This window comes from Simochromis diagramma, unplaced genomic scaffold, assembly GCF_900408965.1.
Source record: "Simochromis diagramma unplaced genomic scaffold, fSimDia1.1 OVJJ01000321.1, whole genome shotgun sequence".
In the NCBI taxonomy this organism is placed as follows: Eukaryota; Metazoa; Chordata; class Actinopteri; order Cichliformes; family Cichlidae; genus Simochromis; species Simochromis diagramma.
The window spans coordinates 11,013,715-11,029,758 of NW_024386772.1; the positions used below are offsets into that span (position 1 = coordinate 11,013,715).

The 16,044-nt window shown below is 41.5% G+C and overlaps 1 protein-coding gene across 2 annotated transcripts; it reads right to left on the reverse strand.

Annotated features, from left to right (window-relative positions):
- Positions 1-1,421: 1,421 nt before the first annotated feature.
- cdc42ep4a (CDC42 effector protein (Rho GTPase binding) 4a) lies at positions 1,422-13,578 on the reverse strand. Of its 2 annotated transcripts, none has more exons than XM_040048473.1 (2): positions 13,310-13,578; positions 1,422-3,940 (listed from the first exon to the last, which is right to left on the reverse strand). In XM_040048473.1, exon 2 carries the CDS (start codon positions 3,802-3,804, stop codon positions 2,758-2,760), a length of 1,047 nt encoding a protein of 348 aa, XP_039904407.1. In that variant the 5' UTR covers positions 3,805-3,940; positions 13,310-13,578; the 3' UTR covers positions 1,422-2,757. The 2 variants fall into 2 exon arrangements, with proteins under 2 accessions (XP_039904407.1, XP_039904415.1); XM_040048481.1 differs by lacking the exon at positions 13,310-13,578 and adding an exon at positions 4,951-5,401.
- Positions 13,579-16,044: the final 2,466 nt, after the last annotated feature.

The window sequence follows — 16,044 nt, forward strand, 5'->3', positions numbered from 1 at the left end:
CACAAGTGTAAGAATAATGACTTTTTCTAGCCCTCTGGCAGATTGGACACTGGCATAATGTGACTATGAAAAACTCAAAGTGGAAAGAGATTAAACATTCCCTGAAGTGGAGATGAAAGAGTAGAATCGAAATGAGACACCAAAGAGAAGCGGAGCGCTGCTTTCTGAATGCAGTTTTAATGCAGAGGGATGCAGGATAAGACCTTGAACAGTCTGCAGCGAGCGTTAACAAAACAGCGCGCCGGACTTTGCCCGTGCTGCGAGGGGGCTCACCAGGGCATGAAAAGCCAAAGCACTGCCTTTAAAATCAAAAATGACAGAGCAGCTTTGAGTCAGCGATGATGAGCAGGATCCCGGTCTCAGGTGAGTAAAAAGCTCATCCATCCTCCAATCACCAAGGTAAGAGAAATTGCCCGTCTTCGCTATTTGTCAATGCAGCACTCCTCGGTGATAAACTTTCCCCCCTGAATCCATCTTTCACCCCTCTCACACCTGCACGATTTAATAAAAAAAAAAAAAAAAAAAAAAAAACCTAACCAAAACATTTTTTAAACTAAGCCTTTAAGTTAAGATGCTTTTCTCCTCCACATGCACTGCTTTACTCAAAACTCTTTTTTATTGTATATTTAAGAAAAGTGTACAACTAAGGCCAATAAGGTCTGAATTGCTTCCTTCCTTCCTCTGCTTGGAGAGATGGTGAATGGCAGGAAACACGAGGCACTCAAGGAATTCCTTTGTTAATGCTGCTGAGTGGATAGCACTTAACACACACACTGCTTTTTGATGTACTCACATAAAAAACAAACAATCAAATATGAAACAGTGAAGGTATTCAAGCTTTTATTGAAAAATATAGGTTATTTTGAGCAGTACAGAAAAGAGGCTGTAAATATACAGTGGGGACAAAAATATGGTGTAATATCACACAGAAAACACAAACAACTTCTCATTCGCACCCAATTAACAGTTGGATTTACTTGCGTGTATTTTGTAGTGCATGAGTGATATACATCCAGTTATGCAACCTCTTCAGTTTCAGGACATCACACCTTATAGCACTTATCTTAATTTGCATGCTGAAACTTACAGTGAATACTTGTAGAGAGAAGGAAGTGAAATGTAAGTGGCAGACTCTCCCAAAAGCAAAGAGAGAGAAAAGAAGGAGGGAAAAAAAAAAAAAAAAAAAAAAAAATCATAATTTGGCACATCTGTCAGTTTCAGTTAAGGCAGTGAAGTCAATCAGCCCAACTAAGCCTCAATACTTTCTGGCCATGGCTTTTAATGATGCAAGAAAGGCAGTCGAGCTGCAACGACTATGCAACTTGCACAAAAATAGCAATCTTTTCTTAATGCTCTTGCATCCATTGCTGGCTGTCTCTCCCCCCCCCCCCCCCGCCCCGCCTTTTTTTTGTTTTTTTTGTTTTTTTTAAATCCACTCTCCAGACATAACAAACACAGTAAAGATTTCTTTCTAACAAAGCTAGAGAAAACAGCAGGTATTTAACACCAAATACTAGTAGTGTCTGATTTACTTGTGCCTCCTGGTACACGTAATTCGTCCGTCACATGTAATTCGTCCGTCACATATACAGTGAAGCCCTACTCGTACGTAGTGGTGAAAATAGTTTACACATATAGGTAGTCCCCTTGAGTAAGAAAATCTTCTACACAGATCACTTGCACCGCTGCAGTTGCTCGGATGTAACGAAAAAAAAAAAGGAAGGAAGTGGTTATTCAGTTTCAACTCGAACTTGACACGACTAAAGGAAAGTCACTTTGTGTTAATTAATGGAGATTATCAGGAAAAATGCATCAGAAAAGATATAAAAGACAACTAAGAGTGGGCTACACTACTCCTCACACCTCCAGTTTGCTGTAGTAACACCTTGCTTTCTGTTTAGTTCAGCCCAATGCATCTCCGTTAGCTCTACTTCCTTTTCTACAATTCACAGAGTCTATGTGAAACTCAGTGAATTACAAAAAAAAAAAGGAGACAATTTGGTGTTGGCTTTCAGGTCCAGCTTTACAGCAGGAAATTGTACTCTTTAAACAGTGTCACAAAGACCCTGAGATACATAAGTTATACTAAGGGAGAAAGAAATCTGATAGATCTATGGTACTGCTATAATATCTTCAGATGAAAGAGGCTCAGTGCAGGGCCGCACACACCAGTGACAACCACAGCTCCCTTTATTGTGACAAGACACCCACCAGTGATCCTGTTGTGACAGAGGCCTTCTGTTTAGCTCAGGCCTCATGACGTCCCACAGCCAGAGTGAAGAAAAGAGGCGAACCGAATGAAAAAAAGCACATGTGACACATCAAGCGAGAGGGGAGAGAGAGGGAAAGAGAAAGGCTGAACTGAGTTTTACTTGTGGAAAGTGTTTTTCCTACAAAAGTTCTTTTCTAACCACTACTCCCTGCTTACTTCTGGAATGTTCCATATTCAGAAAGTGTGTTCCCTTCTATGTCAGTTCCCTCGGTGTTCAAAAGGGAGTCACAGATTGACAGAAAGGGAGTGGAGGGTAAGGCTCTCTGACAGACAGAGTTTGGGCACATCCTAAAGGAGCAGTCACTCTTTCTTTGTAGCCCTTTAAAGGAGGAACCCTCCATCTTCTTCAAAGGGCCATTCGCACAGTTCCTGACTACAGTATCGTCTTCCCATTTAACTGCAAATCCACACTGTCAAAGGACTTGCCAGTTGCGCATAAACCACTTCCACAGCTTATTCTTATTTTTTTTTCTTCCACCAGACTCTCATACATGAATCTCATCATCTTCATCCTCCAAGAAAGAGGAAAAGTTGCTCTCCTCCTCTGGTGGGGCACTGAAGGTGGCACTATCTGTATCTCCTGCAAAGATCAGGCTGCTGGGTTTCTCATCCAGAGCAGCAGACCCAGAACTGGACATGGAGCAGCTGTCTAGGTGCTGCAAGTGTTTGGGGCGTATCTCAGGAGTGTACTCTGGAGTGTAAGGCCCTCCGTCCTCCTGCCTCAGATCAACAGAGCTGGCTAGATGCATAGATGCCTGGTGCTGCAGCTCTTCTGCTTCTTCATTTGCCTCCACCTGCTCCTCATCTTTTTCACCCTCTACATAAACCTCTTCCTCACCATGGGCGCCAAGCAGTGGCGAGGTGCAGCCCTCGCTGCTCTTGCCCTCCTCGTAGCCAAGATCATCATCCTCCTTCTCCATCACACCCAGGATTTCACCCAGCATGGACGGACCCAGGTCAACGTGGAAAGACATAACCGACACTGCATGCTTCATTCCACCTCCGTACTGAATTGAGCTCTCTGGGAGCTCAGTCAGCTCACCAAAACTTCGCTCTTCCAGCTCTAAAGCGCGAGTAGCTGCAACCGCACCTCTCCCATCCAAGTCGCTGTGGAGCTTCAGCGGACTTGAAGACAAACTCTTTGCCACCATGCTGTCGCCTCCGTCTTCATCATTGAGAAAGGGAAGGGACATGGCATTTTTTACATAGGTGGGTGATCCTCCGGGGACCACCAGGGCGCTATCTTTCTGTTGGTCCACTCTGTTCACCGACTGGGAGCGCTTGCTGCTCCTAAAGGTGCGTGACAGGAGCCCAGGCCGAGGAGAGCGAGGAAAGGATGTGGACTCGGGAGGGGGTTCCCCTGAGCGTGTGCTGAGAAAGGAGGTGTCGCCAAAAGCATCACCGCTGCGGCCTACATGCATGGTGTGGCGAAAGTCACCCAGGGGAGCACTGATCATCTCCCTGGTCAGGTCCATACGGGAGCGGCGCTTTGTCTGGGAGGAGGACGACACTAGCTGTTTTAAGATCGGCATGGTGGCTGATCAGGGGTTTTGTTGTGCACTAAGAGGTAGCTGGGTGGCAAAAAGATCACCTGAATCTTTGGGAAAGTCCTTCTTTGAAATCTTGGAATGAATATTGATGGTCCTTAAATCCAATCAGCCAGGGAACCTGGAAAAAACACACAATAAGTTAGAAACAGACATAATTGAATCAAAATTGTTTGTTTAGTCAAAAAAAAAAAAACAACTTCAAAGTGTGTCCACTCACACAAATCGATTTCAAACAATAAATTCTAACTTGACTCAAAACCAGCAGAAAGCAAAAAGAAAGAATCTATATGGTCCAGCTAAAGTATAGATTTTAAATTATGTTGCCAAGAAAGTCAACATTCAGCCCTTTAATTCTAAGAGAGAAAAAAAAAAAAAAAAAAAAAAAAAAAAAAAACATATGAAGGAATTCCAAATGTTGCCACTAATTGCAAGAGCTGAAGCTATCAATTATTGAGTCTATAATGACGAGCAAACTCTGTGAGATGAACTCTAAAATACGCTGCAGAAAAAAAAAAAAAAAAAAAAAAAAAAAAAGTAGACCACCACAGGATTTTACTTAAACAGCGCTATAACTTAGAGGAAAACACCAACCACAGACCAACATGAATCAAGGCAAGATAACTGAGAGCTGCCACAGATTTCTTTTTTTGCAAAGTATACTTCACTGCAAGACCGAAAACTATCTTCTACTGACAAAAGGACAATTATACATGCATCAAAAACGATGATACCCCTGTCATCCAACTATAGAGCTGGATTATTGCAACAAAGAAATCACAATGTATTCCCCATCTTAGGCAGTGGTGTCTAAGCCCCCGGAGGTTTATGACAGCTGACAGAAATTGTGTTTCTACGTTACTGAGAGCTCAGACAGAGGAAACCCCGCCACAGGCAGCCAGCCAGACACCGCCGTTTCCTCAGGTGATGCACTGGAGGGCAGGAGCAGGGCGTCTCATTAACCATCAGTCCAATTATATAAAATACACATGAAAAGAGCACTCTCATGGTGGCCCACAAAGTGAAGTGCAAGCGGTTTCCACACAAAGACATCAAAAACACATGCACAGCTGACTTGTGGATGGAAAATCTCTGTGGTTGTGCATAAGCATGTCTGAAGAAAAGGTTTACCTCGCCGGCTTGAGCGTGCGTCTCTCTAGCTTGCTCATAGTGCCGTTTTCTTTGTTTACTTAACCTAAGACAGGAAGATGAACACTTAACCTTGACTTTAGCTTTCTTGTAAGAAAGCCCTTTAAAACATATTTAAGTCACTTCTGTTTATGCTGGAAGAGATTTTAGCTGTTTAAAGTGGCAGGCTTTTGCATGCATTGACCTCATTCTTCGGTCTCCACCCCCTGTCTTTGCCAGCTGAGTCTCTTCTCCGCTTCCTGTTAATGCCTTCACCTGCTTCGGTTTCCATAGAAACACCCTCCCTCGTGCAAGCGACAGCGTTTCCTGTCAGAGGCTACGGGCGGCTCCAGGCTTCGAATGCAACGTATGGCCTTCTGTCAGCCATAGCCTGTGCTCACTCACCTTGTGTTATTACTTTCTATTGGCCAAAATGGAAATCGATTAAAACTCAGAAATATTCCGGTGCTGTAGGAAAAAAAAAAAAAAAAAAAAAAAAAAAAACCAACAACAACAACAACAAAAAAAGCAAGCAAGCTCGATAAACCAGAGGCTGAGTTGTGATGACAAAACGTTCCATGAACTCAAATGATTTCAACAAGATACATAAACAAGGTCACTTTTTGCTGAAATGTGTTTATTTTTGTAGCTGCCTGTTCTGATTTGTTTCAGGGAAGGCCAAATATTCACACCCAGCCAAAATAACAGCCTTTTCTTTTCTGAATAGTTGCTCCTGGGTGGCATAAACACAGGAAAGAAAAAAAACAAAAACTACTGGATCAAAAAAGCGGAGATGGTGAAAACCTCCCTCCCACTCCTCTATATCACCCTCTAGGCCAGGATCAAGCTGAAAAGCTCTATGGTGCCCATCACAGGGATATGGATGCAGAAACTTGCTATAGACCACCAGACAGACTTCTCATTGTCAGCTCCAAACCACATCGTACCAGAAAAAAAAAACAAAAACCGCTGCAGTTCCACATTTACATCCAACCCAAGACCTTCTATATTTATGGCTTTGTCATATTTGCGGAAGTGCATGCACGCACGAGTAGGGGGTGGGGGAGTGGCAGATATAGATGGAGAGTGGAAAAGGGCCTGAGAAGGCAGCAGTTAGCGTGGGAACTGCTGGATCGCAGCACCAGGGGTGAAGGGGGGAGGATTGACTTTATAAACAAACTTTCACAACACTCATGATCTAACTGCAACAGAGCCCACTAACATGCGGGACAGGAACGGGGATGAACAGCAAATGAAGCACATCTGCATTTCTTCAGTTTGACAGTACAGCTTCTTGAAAGCTAGAGCTGTCTAAACTGATGTGTATAGATTATGAGGTTGACTGACCTGCCTTGATGTGGTGTTTGTGAGCTGCTCGGTAAAAGCAGCAGTACACGCATGCACACATACTGCAGTAACCACGAGTACATTGGAATGTTTCCAAACAGTTGTGAGTGCTACTCCACTTCTTCTGTCATCTCATGTTGTTCTTTTTTTATAAGCTGTATTATAACCCATTTTGCCAGATGTATTTATGCTATGGAGTAGTTCTAAACCTGGAGGGGAGAAAAAAAAAAAAAAAAAAAAAAAAAAAAAAAAAATCTCTCAGTCAGGAAAAAAAAGAGCAAAAAAAAAAAAAAAAAAAAAATCTGTTTTACTTCTACTAAAGAGGTCAAAAAGGAGCGCGCTAATATGAAACAGTAACCTCACTAAACCTGCAGTCATTTCTTACAGCTATAAACAAATGCCACACTGGAGGAAGTGGGGAAAGAAAAATAGCTACGAGTTTAACCTACGAGTCAAAATTCACTGAGATAATTAACCCGCATTCAGTAAGTTTTCTACAGCAAACCTTAGACGAGCATAACTTCTCACTTCTTGTCAATATTCTCGCACCGAGCCAATCAATACCGAAACACAAGAGATCACTCGCAGACACATAAACCGAGTCTCAACCATGACTTATGGGCCATTTCCGGAACCAAGTATTGATGCGCCTTCTTTGTGCTCTGTGCATTCTGCTGTCTGGAAGACGGGAGGGGTTCAGACTCGCTGTGCGCATCATTTGAAGTCACTGACCTGGACGGACAATCGAATGACCAGAGGGTGAACTGACATTAGGGGGAGGAAAAGCCACATGATGCACCCTAAATCTGTGTGGAAATAAAAAAAGAAATAAATAAAAAAAAGAAATGGTGAAAACTGCTCTGCTTGAAAAATACTCCAATTATCAAGCAATCTGTAAACATTCTGATTGCTTGTGAAAAGCCTAATTTATTCCCAAATGTTTAAGTGCAACACCACCAAGAGGTACACAGTTGCTCAGTAACAGGCTAGCACAGACTCTCACACACATACTCTACTAATTACGCAGACAAATGGCCTCTAGTAGATAGGTATCTGCCATGCAGCTCAGTTAGCGGGCCTGAATATCTCATTTAGGAAGGAGCAGCCAAAGGACAAACAGTGGAAATCACATTATCTCTCAATCAAACAAACGGGGGACAGACATCAAGCTGATGATGCCCTCTGAGATAAATACAGTAATGAGAAAACACACTGCTCTAATGAGAAATTACAAATAAAGCCCTTTTTCTTACGCTAAAGCCAAATTTAGCCGTTGCTTAAATCGTCCATTTGGGGCAATCAACCAGACGTGCCATTCGCTTGTGGTGTTGCAGCTTCAGACGTGTTGACCGAGAGGGTATCTTTGGTACGTTTACACCCTGCCACCCATTTCACCATGCAGATCCTATATAGCACGGAAGCTAAAACATTTCAGAACAGACATGATCACACTAAATAAGCCCTGATATGTTTTGTTTGTTTGTTTATATATTTAAAGAAAAACACCAATGGCTGAACAAAACAGGACAATTGGGCACATCACCAAGCACTCCGGGAAACTTCAATGCACGACAGCCCCAAATGGACATGCAGTCAAATCAGGAAATCGCACACCCCAAGACAACCTATTTTCCAGAAAATGATGAATGTAGAAACATCAATAATCACAGAGAGTTTAACAAAACATCTCAACCATTCAATTCGTCTGAAAAATAACACAGGGACCAGAAGATAAAATTGTTTCTGGGGGGTTTTTTGTTCTTTTTTCTGTGACCACAAATACCTCACAAGCTGCTGTTAGGAGATATGCTGTGTTAGTGTCACACCTCACCCAGTGGGGCACACCGTTCTGTAGGGATCAAAGAACAAGAGGTTTTTAGAGCCTTCCTGCTAATAAAAGTGCCTGTAGGTTTTGGAATTGGTATTCATGTTGCTGAGTACCAAATCCGTTTCTATCCTTAGATAGACAGTGAGGGGAATATTTGAGAGAAGCAGCAAGAACAAACTGACAAGAACTTTTAAGAGTGTTAAAAATACAACATTGCATTGATAAACCATCGTGTAAACCGAACAAAGCTCACGGGCCAGAATCCGCCCAACAATCCGCCCACTGGAAGGCTTTGCAAACTGTGAATAAATCCATAGATTTTGGACTTAATTGTATTTTCACAAGTTTTACAGCTTTTGTTTTGTATTGATAAAGACCTTTGTCATGACATCATTCAGTACATGTAAAAAAATAAAATAAAAGTGTCCTATAGTGCAATATCATATGTTTACGTTTCCTAATGTGCACAACAAGGAGAAGCACGTTTGGGAACAAGAGCTACAAATCGATGACTTTTTGTTACCTAGAAAGAGAACGACCTCAAAACCTCCAGCAAAGTGCAGCACTTTGCAAAATATGTGAGAAAACTCTTCCTGCTAAAGGTGGAAACAACAAACGAGTTACAGATTAGGACGGCACAGGAGGAGGAGATACTAGTAGCTGGCGATGTGCAAAAATAAACAAACTAATCAATCAAGCATCGCTAGCACTCGCTGGTTGCGCGCCGTACGACAGGAAGAGCAAATGATGAATGGAAATTACTTGGATGGATTAAATTATGCGGTAACATGATGGAAAAGCAGGGCTTTTAGCAAGAGGTAGAAAATATCTATTCATTTTTTTTCATGTGACAATATTATGCAGGCTCTGGGTCAATGGACTTTAGGTTTTGTTATACTAAAGTTTTAAGCAGCTATTTTATACTTTTACTTAGAAGTTTAGCTTACATTTAATTTATGCTGTGTCATGACTGTTGCATGCTAATGATGCTGTCACTGCTGGCACCTTGTTTCGATTGAAAATTAGGAAGTGTGACAGTAGTGCCACTGAAAAATATCGGATGGAAAACATCTTTTATTTATTTATATGTATACTTTTTTTCTTTATCATCATAAATATCCTCACAAAGTTTTCTTGAAATATCAGGATATATAGTGAGGTGACAGATCAATACACAATCCATGATCACTAAAACTAGCCTGAAGTGGGTTACCCTCTACCACAAATATTCATATTTGACATGTGGGGAATGTGCTAGCTAGGTTGCAGACTTGTGGCTTAGGTCTGTTTGCATGACAGACACCAGTGTGTGCCGGTTTCCTGCACAACTGTTTTGTTTTTGCTTATTTACACACATTTGTTCATTTTACGACAAAGCTAGTAGGCGTTTTCTCAACATAAGAGGTGAAAGCGGCTAGCGTGGAACTCTACCAACATTCACGAAGCAACACTTTAAAATTGAAAATGCCACTGTATTCACCATGCAGACTATTCAAGTTGGAGCTATTTACAAGTAAAGCAAATCATCCAGCTGGAAGGAAGAAAAGTGATGAAGACCAGGACAGAAGGTGACACCTCGGCAGTCACTGAAAGGGTTTGTGGCAGAAAACAGGCGTGCTCGACGTGCACCAGCTGAACTCAGATACCCAAGAGGGGATGACTTGTCTCTTTTACATTTACAGCCAACACAGCCTCCAGACATGACACAGCATCTCTTTCTCTCCGTCCTCTGCTGTGATCAAACTGACAGCTTCTATTACAGGCACAATCAGTGGATGGCAAACAATAATGCTGCATTGCGCTTCAAGAATGAAAAGTATTCTTTGGGTTAAACAAGGCTGATAAACATTATTTTCATGGATCTACAATGCCTTTTTATAGACAAACAATGTTATCCATCCCGGCTCTGCTATCATCTCTGATCAGAATAAAAAGTAACTATTGCGCTACTGAAAATGGAGCCAATATGGCTGGACACCAACGTCATTTGTGTACTGGGCATGCTATCTAAATACAAACAGAGGGTGGGAGGCACAACATGCATTTAGAGGCATTTAGAGTGTCTCGGAATAATTACAGGGAATTGACGGAAAGCAGGTTCACGCTGGCAATATCAACGAGTGAGCATGCCAGAGGCAACCACTTAACATTAAGCTAATACCTTTCCAACTTTTTCCATCCTGTTCCAGCTGGATCTGCAAGATCAACGACCAGTCTTAAGTCATTAACAACTGTCCCTTTCTGTATGCACGAAGACATTTGAGCATTCTTAAAATGTGGATGCACACAGTTGCAAAAGCATAACTTAATTACCACCGAGACACATCACTGAAAATCAGTCTCTTCAAAACAAGCAATTAGCCAAGAACTTCCCAAAAGGACAGGCTGGACATACATAGCTGCACATGATGGAGCCGTTTAATGAAGACACGTGTTGGAGGGTACATCCACAGGAAGGGCAGGGAGAAAATTAGGCAGTAAACCCTCCCATCCCTCCGGAAATCTTCTCAGCCTGCCCTTCCTGATCACTCATAACGTAAACAAGGCTTTTCTCCATAATACTGTGTTACAGACAGGCTAGTCAAACAAACAGCTCATATCTCCATCGACACCCTGTTTTAATAAGCCTGTAGGACATTGTGTGTGTAAAAGCAGACTCCAAACACAATATGTATCAGTACATGGAGAGCGTCAGGTCCAGGTGACTTTAATCGTTTTCGAAAACGATCACAACCGGATCTTTACAACACCAGGTAGCTGAGTCACAACAGCTGTTGACAGCTCTGGCCTCAGGCCCAGTTGTCTGTGTGGTGGGTGTTTTAAGAGCTGCAGAAGATGAATGAGGTTCTATTTTGAACCATTTGGGAAGAAATCTGTTCTCCTTGATGGAAAGAAAACCAGAAAGCATTTTAGAAATCAGAAAAGCAATAGGATTTGGAGACTCCTGTTTGAAAGTGCTGCAGTGCCATAACTATGACGTCAGACAAGCAAAGGAAAGCACAGGCTGGTGGGACATGGACGAACTCTGTTTATTTTTTTATTTCTTATTTTAAATAAAATAAATATGCTTGTGTATCTATGGCACAATTGTAATGGACAATGAATGTCACACAAATGCTAAACAACAAATCAAATAGAGTGAAAGAGGACATCTCTGATCACATTTGGAGTTTAAACAGAAGTCCCTGTCATTGTCTTTTGGTACAATGACATCAACTCCATGCAATACGTGCATCCAGTAACAAGGAAACAGAACAAACATTTACCTCTTGCTAACAGGCCCCAGCATACAGTGCAACAAAGCAGCATGCAGGATAGGACTAGAACACAATGCAGCCAAACAAAAGGCAAAAAAAAAACAAACAGACACAGCATTCACACACTGTCATATGATAAACTCTCAGTATTTGATATTTGGACAAGGTAATAAAAAGGTAAGTGGCAGAAAACTAATGACAGTTGCCATATGTCAGAAGCCAAACTGGCTAAAATACATCTGTACTGTGTAAGTGTTGAAAGACAAGTTCAAATCCAAGGCTCTTCTCCAAAGTAACCCAGATATTCCCTACTACCATCCTCAGAGGAATTCCGGGAAAAGAAAAAAAAAAAAAAACACAAAAAAAAAAAAAAAAAAAAACACAAAAAAAAAACAGTTTATACTGGTATTTCCTGGAATGTGAAGGGGCTGGACAGGACACACACACAGCCTCAAATGAGCACACAAACTGCAAACATGGGTGCAGGACTATTTAGCCAGTAGCCACAAATAACTGAGTTTCCCTTCAGCATTACCGCAGATGTATTTTGGAATATCCACATTAAAAGTGAGCAACTTTGCTTGCTCTTGTAAACAAACTTATTAGCAGGATGCTCTTCCCAGGATACGAGCCAACAAATCCTGTCTACACTGTGCTGTGCATAATAACAGGGTGCTTGGCACAGTGTCCAACAACACAAGAGGGAAGGATAACTTTCACCTTCGGGCACTAACCACCTCCTGCAGGCAATTAGACACCAACTTTGTAATTTAAAAGAAGAGGAAAAAAAAAAGAACTGCATAGGGAGTAGAACTTGTGCGGGCTGGTTTAAAATCCTGTCACTTTGTATAAAATACAAAGTAAACAGGCTAAAGAAAGCCTAAAACATGTAAATCTGGTCAACTATGCTTGCATGTTTGCAGTGTCATCAACCTGAATCCATCACACCACTCCAAGACAACCTCACATCTCATAAAAGGCCCTTGCACATTTTGAAAAAGGCAGGTCAAATTTCCTAAAAGCCACCGTAACTTCCTCACAAGCACAGACCTCTGATAACATCATCTCTTCAGACAATTGCTGTAAGTTCTTATCAGTGCAGGGTGATGGAGAGATAGCCCGCTGACCTGAGGCCCATTACCTCACACTACCAGTCAGTGAACTCATCAAGTGCCAGCCTTACCAGGAAAACTGTACAAAGACCTGGACAAAGTGAATGTGCACTCCAAGGAGGCAGAAACTGTATAACGTATCTTTCTTTCCCAGCCTTATCTGATAAAGTCAAAGCCACCTCCAACTTCGAGGAAATGTGCCAAATCACGCCCTTCTATCACCTTCCACTCACTCTAGAATTAGTTCCCAGAAGCAAGTCAAAGTGTTTTAAGAAAATATGAAGGACCCCCAATACGCACAGCCATCAAACACGTTACTGGCCTAATTATGAGAATTGTTGAAGTTTATCATGTGTTCTAAAAGTCAGGCCTATGGGAGTTGTCGTTTGTAGTAAAGTCAGGGGTTAAAGCAAAAGGAAACATGGTGTATCCGCTTAAACCTCAAAGCATCCCCAAATAAACTAACAAACAAAAAACACAAATAAACTCAATTTGTTTCTGAGAGGACAAAATGGCTCGTTTCTTTCGACAACAGACACACAAAGAAATAAGCGCTAATTCCGCAGCATTTGATTCACTCTTGCGCTCACTGCCGATCAGCGAGGTTCGATCATATACAATAAAGCGCTGATTCTGGGTGGGTCAACAGCAGGAGAACAATAATAGGCCAGCGGACTAGAAGCATGAGCAGCCCCGTGCGCGCAGGTGAACGGGCCGATAAAATGTCGGTTTAAAACGCGTCCTTGAAGTGCACACACAACCCAGAAGATCAGTTTTATGTTAAGTGCAAGTACAAATATTAAAGTACACACGCTTACCGAGCATCCCCATTCATAAAAGCCGGGTGCTGCTCCACTTTTAGGCCCCCAGCAGACCAACAATGGGGGTGCATTCATCAAACGAAACAAGCCGTGAGGCGCTCAGATTAGTTCTTTCTGCTCCAAACAACGCGGATGGACCCGTGAGTGTGGCGGTTTTTTTAGAGAAATATTACAGCTGCTGTCACAACATCCTTACAAACGCTGCTGCTACTCTGAAGCGCATGAACTCACTTCAACGCCTGCTGCGGTAGTGCGCTTGAACACGCCCTCTTTACATGGGTCCTTAAAGACACAGGGTGCCAGCATGGGGCCACTCAGACTGCCTTGACGCACTGACACAAAGGAAACCTCGAAGATAATTTATTAAATCTTTAATAATAAATATATAAATAGGTTAGCCAGTTTAAATACTTAATAATTAATGTACCAAGAAAATGTACTTGAAAGACCCAGGAGCATATTAAGCCTTTTATTGATGCTATTATATTCCAAGGTGTAATAAGCATTTATCAATAAGCAGTGTTGTGCATTCTTTAAAATGATTCTTCATATCCTTTCTAGTATTATACAATACTCATTTACGTTTGCCTTATTAGATATTTTCGGAGAGCAAGAGTAGAGAATATCTTTGTTCATTTGTCAAAGGGGAAATGATGTCATCGTTTTAGTGCCTAGCATTGCATGTTTTAAGATTTAAGTATTAAATAAATCAGTAAAAATTGGCAAAGATAAATTTATACGGGACTGGTGTTTTCAGAGGGATTTGAAGGCGTGACATTGCCAAACTGCTTAAAGGTGAGCTTTGCCCTTCATTTCTTTTACAGTTCCAATAAGGATGTTAGTCAGAATTATTACACGTCCACACATTTTTCTCTGATAACAGCAAAGATTGTATTGAGTTAACAAACCCTTTGATCTTGTGCATTGATCTTGTGTATTGAACTTGTGGTTGATGAGCTGACATCGGTCAGTGTCCACTCATTAGTACCTTCTGTAATGCAAATAAGCAGAAATATGCACCCCAGGTTTTACCTGAGGAGAAAGGTATGCATAAATGGCTGATAATTACTAAAGGACACAAGTCATTCTGCCCAATGACATGACTATTCACTTTCGTACTTCACAAGGTATGTAGTGACGCAAGTCTGTCTCTCCACGCTGTTCTCTGAAACCACAATGTTCCATATTTAACTGCATGTCCTGGCGTCCTTTACAAATATTTGAAAGTTATTTCTGCCTTTGCTTTTTTCCGACGATCTGTCTCACCAGCTGATGAGAGAATATGGCTTTTTATGATGAGAGTAAACTTAAACTCCCTTGGTATTTAAGCCTTGTGGGAGTTGTTCCTAAAGAGTGTTGCTGACCCACTATTGATCATGTGCCTCATCACATGAGCCACATACCTGGGACCCAAACTGAAGAAGCTTCTCAGATAAGAGGTGAAACATCTTCAAGTAACTTAAAGAAGTCTAGTTGTTTTTCTTTCCAAGCTCCTTACATTACTGTGACCTGGATGGCTGAGAACATAGACACTCTATAGTATCCCATCTTCGTTGTAACAGCAGCCCGTGGTTTGAATTGAGTGCCACTAACAAGCCATATGTTCATTCTTGTCTTTTGTCCAGAGGTTACAGTGTCCATGTTTTTCAAAAAAGTAATTTCAAATTTCAATTTACCTGACCACAGAACAGTTTTCCACGTTGCCTCAGTCCATTTACACGAGCTTTGGCTCAGAGAAGATGGTGTTTCTGGATCATGCTCACATATGGCTTCTTCTTTGTGTGACAGAGCTCTAACCTGCATTTGTGGATGACACGTTGAATTGTGTTCAAAGACAGTGATTTCTCAAAGTGTTTTGAATTGGGTAAACTGCTGAACCTCAGCCCATCTTTACTTCCGTGAAACTGTTGCCAGTTAACCTAATTACTTGAAGCTAATATCATTGATAAAACAGTAATATGTCTCAGTTAAAACATTTTATATGAGTTCTGTTTTCTGTTGTAAATTATGGGTTTTTCTGATTTAGAAATCATCACATTCTGTTTTATTAACATTTCATGCTGTACTACTCTTCCTTTTCATTTGGAGTTGTATGAAGTGAGCTTTTTTAAGCAACTGCCAAGTGGATATAAAAGGAGAAAAAAATCGTATTTTCTTTAATAGTGGAGGGGATTTCCTTTTTTCTATCCATTTTCTGAACCTCTTATCCCACTTAGGATCGCAGCTCATACTGGGCAAGATTAAAGGGTCACATTGGACAGAATGCCAGCACATCACAAGGCCAACGCAGAGAGACAGATAATAACACTCTCACATCCACACCTGCGGTGCGTTTAGAATCACCAGTTAACCTATCTTTGACACCTCTGTCTAATGGAACATCAGAAAATGATTTTTTATCCAATATTGTCTGGGCTGCACTCCACCCCATTCTTTAGGTATTCTCGGTTGTTCTCGTTTCTGTCGTTTGACGTTAATTAAAATCATCTGGCTTTTTGCTCTCATTCTCAAACGTTCAATTTAAACTTTATAGTGTTAGCAGACTGGAGTAGGGTGGCTGTGAAGCTACTGGATGCAAGATGACCATTTAGCCATGTCACCTCTCCCCAAAATACGTAACTTTGCCCAGTTTGAGATCAATTTAGCTGTTCACTACATATAAGGGCAAGTATAATGGCAAATGTTTAGGCAGTTCTGCTTGATTGAACTAGTGCATAAAAACTTCTGCATAC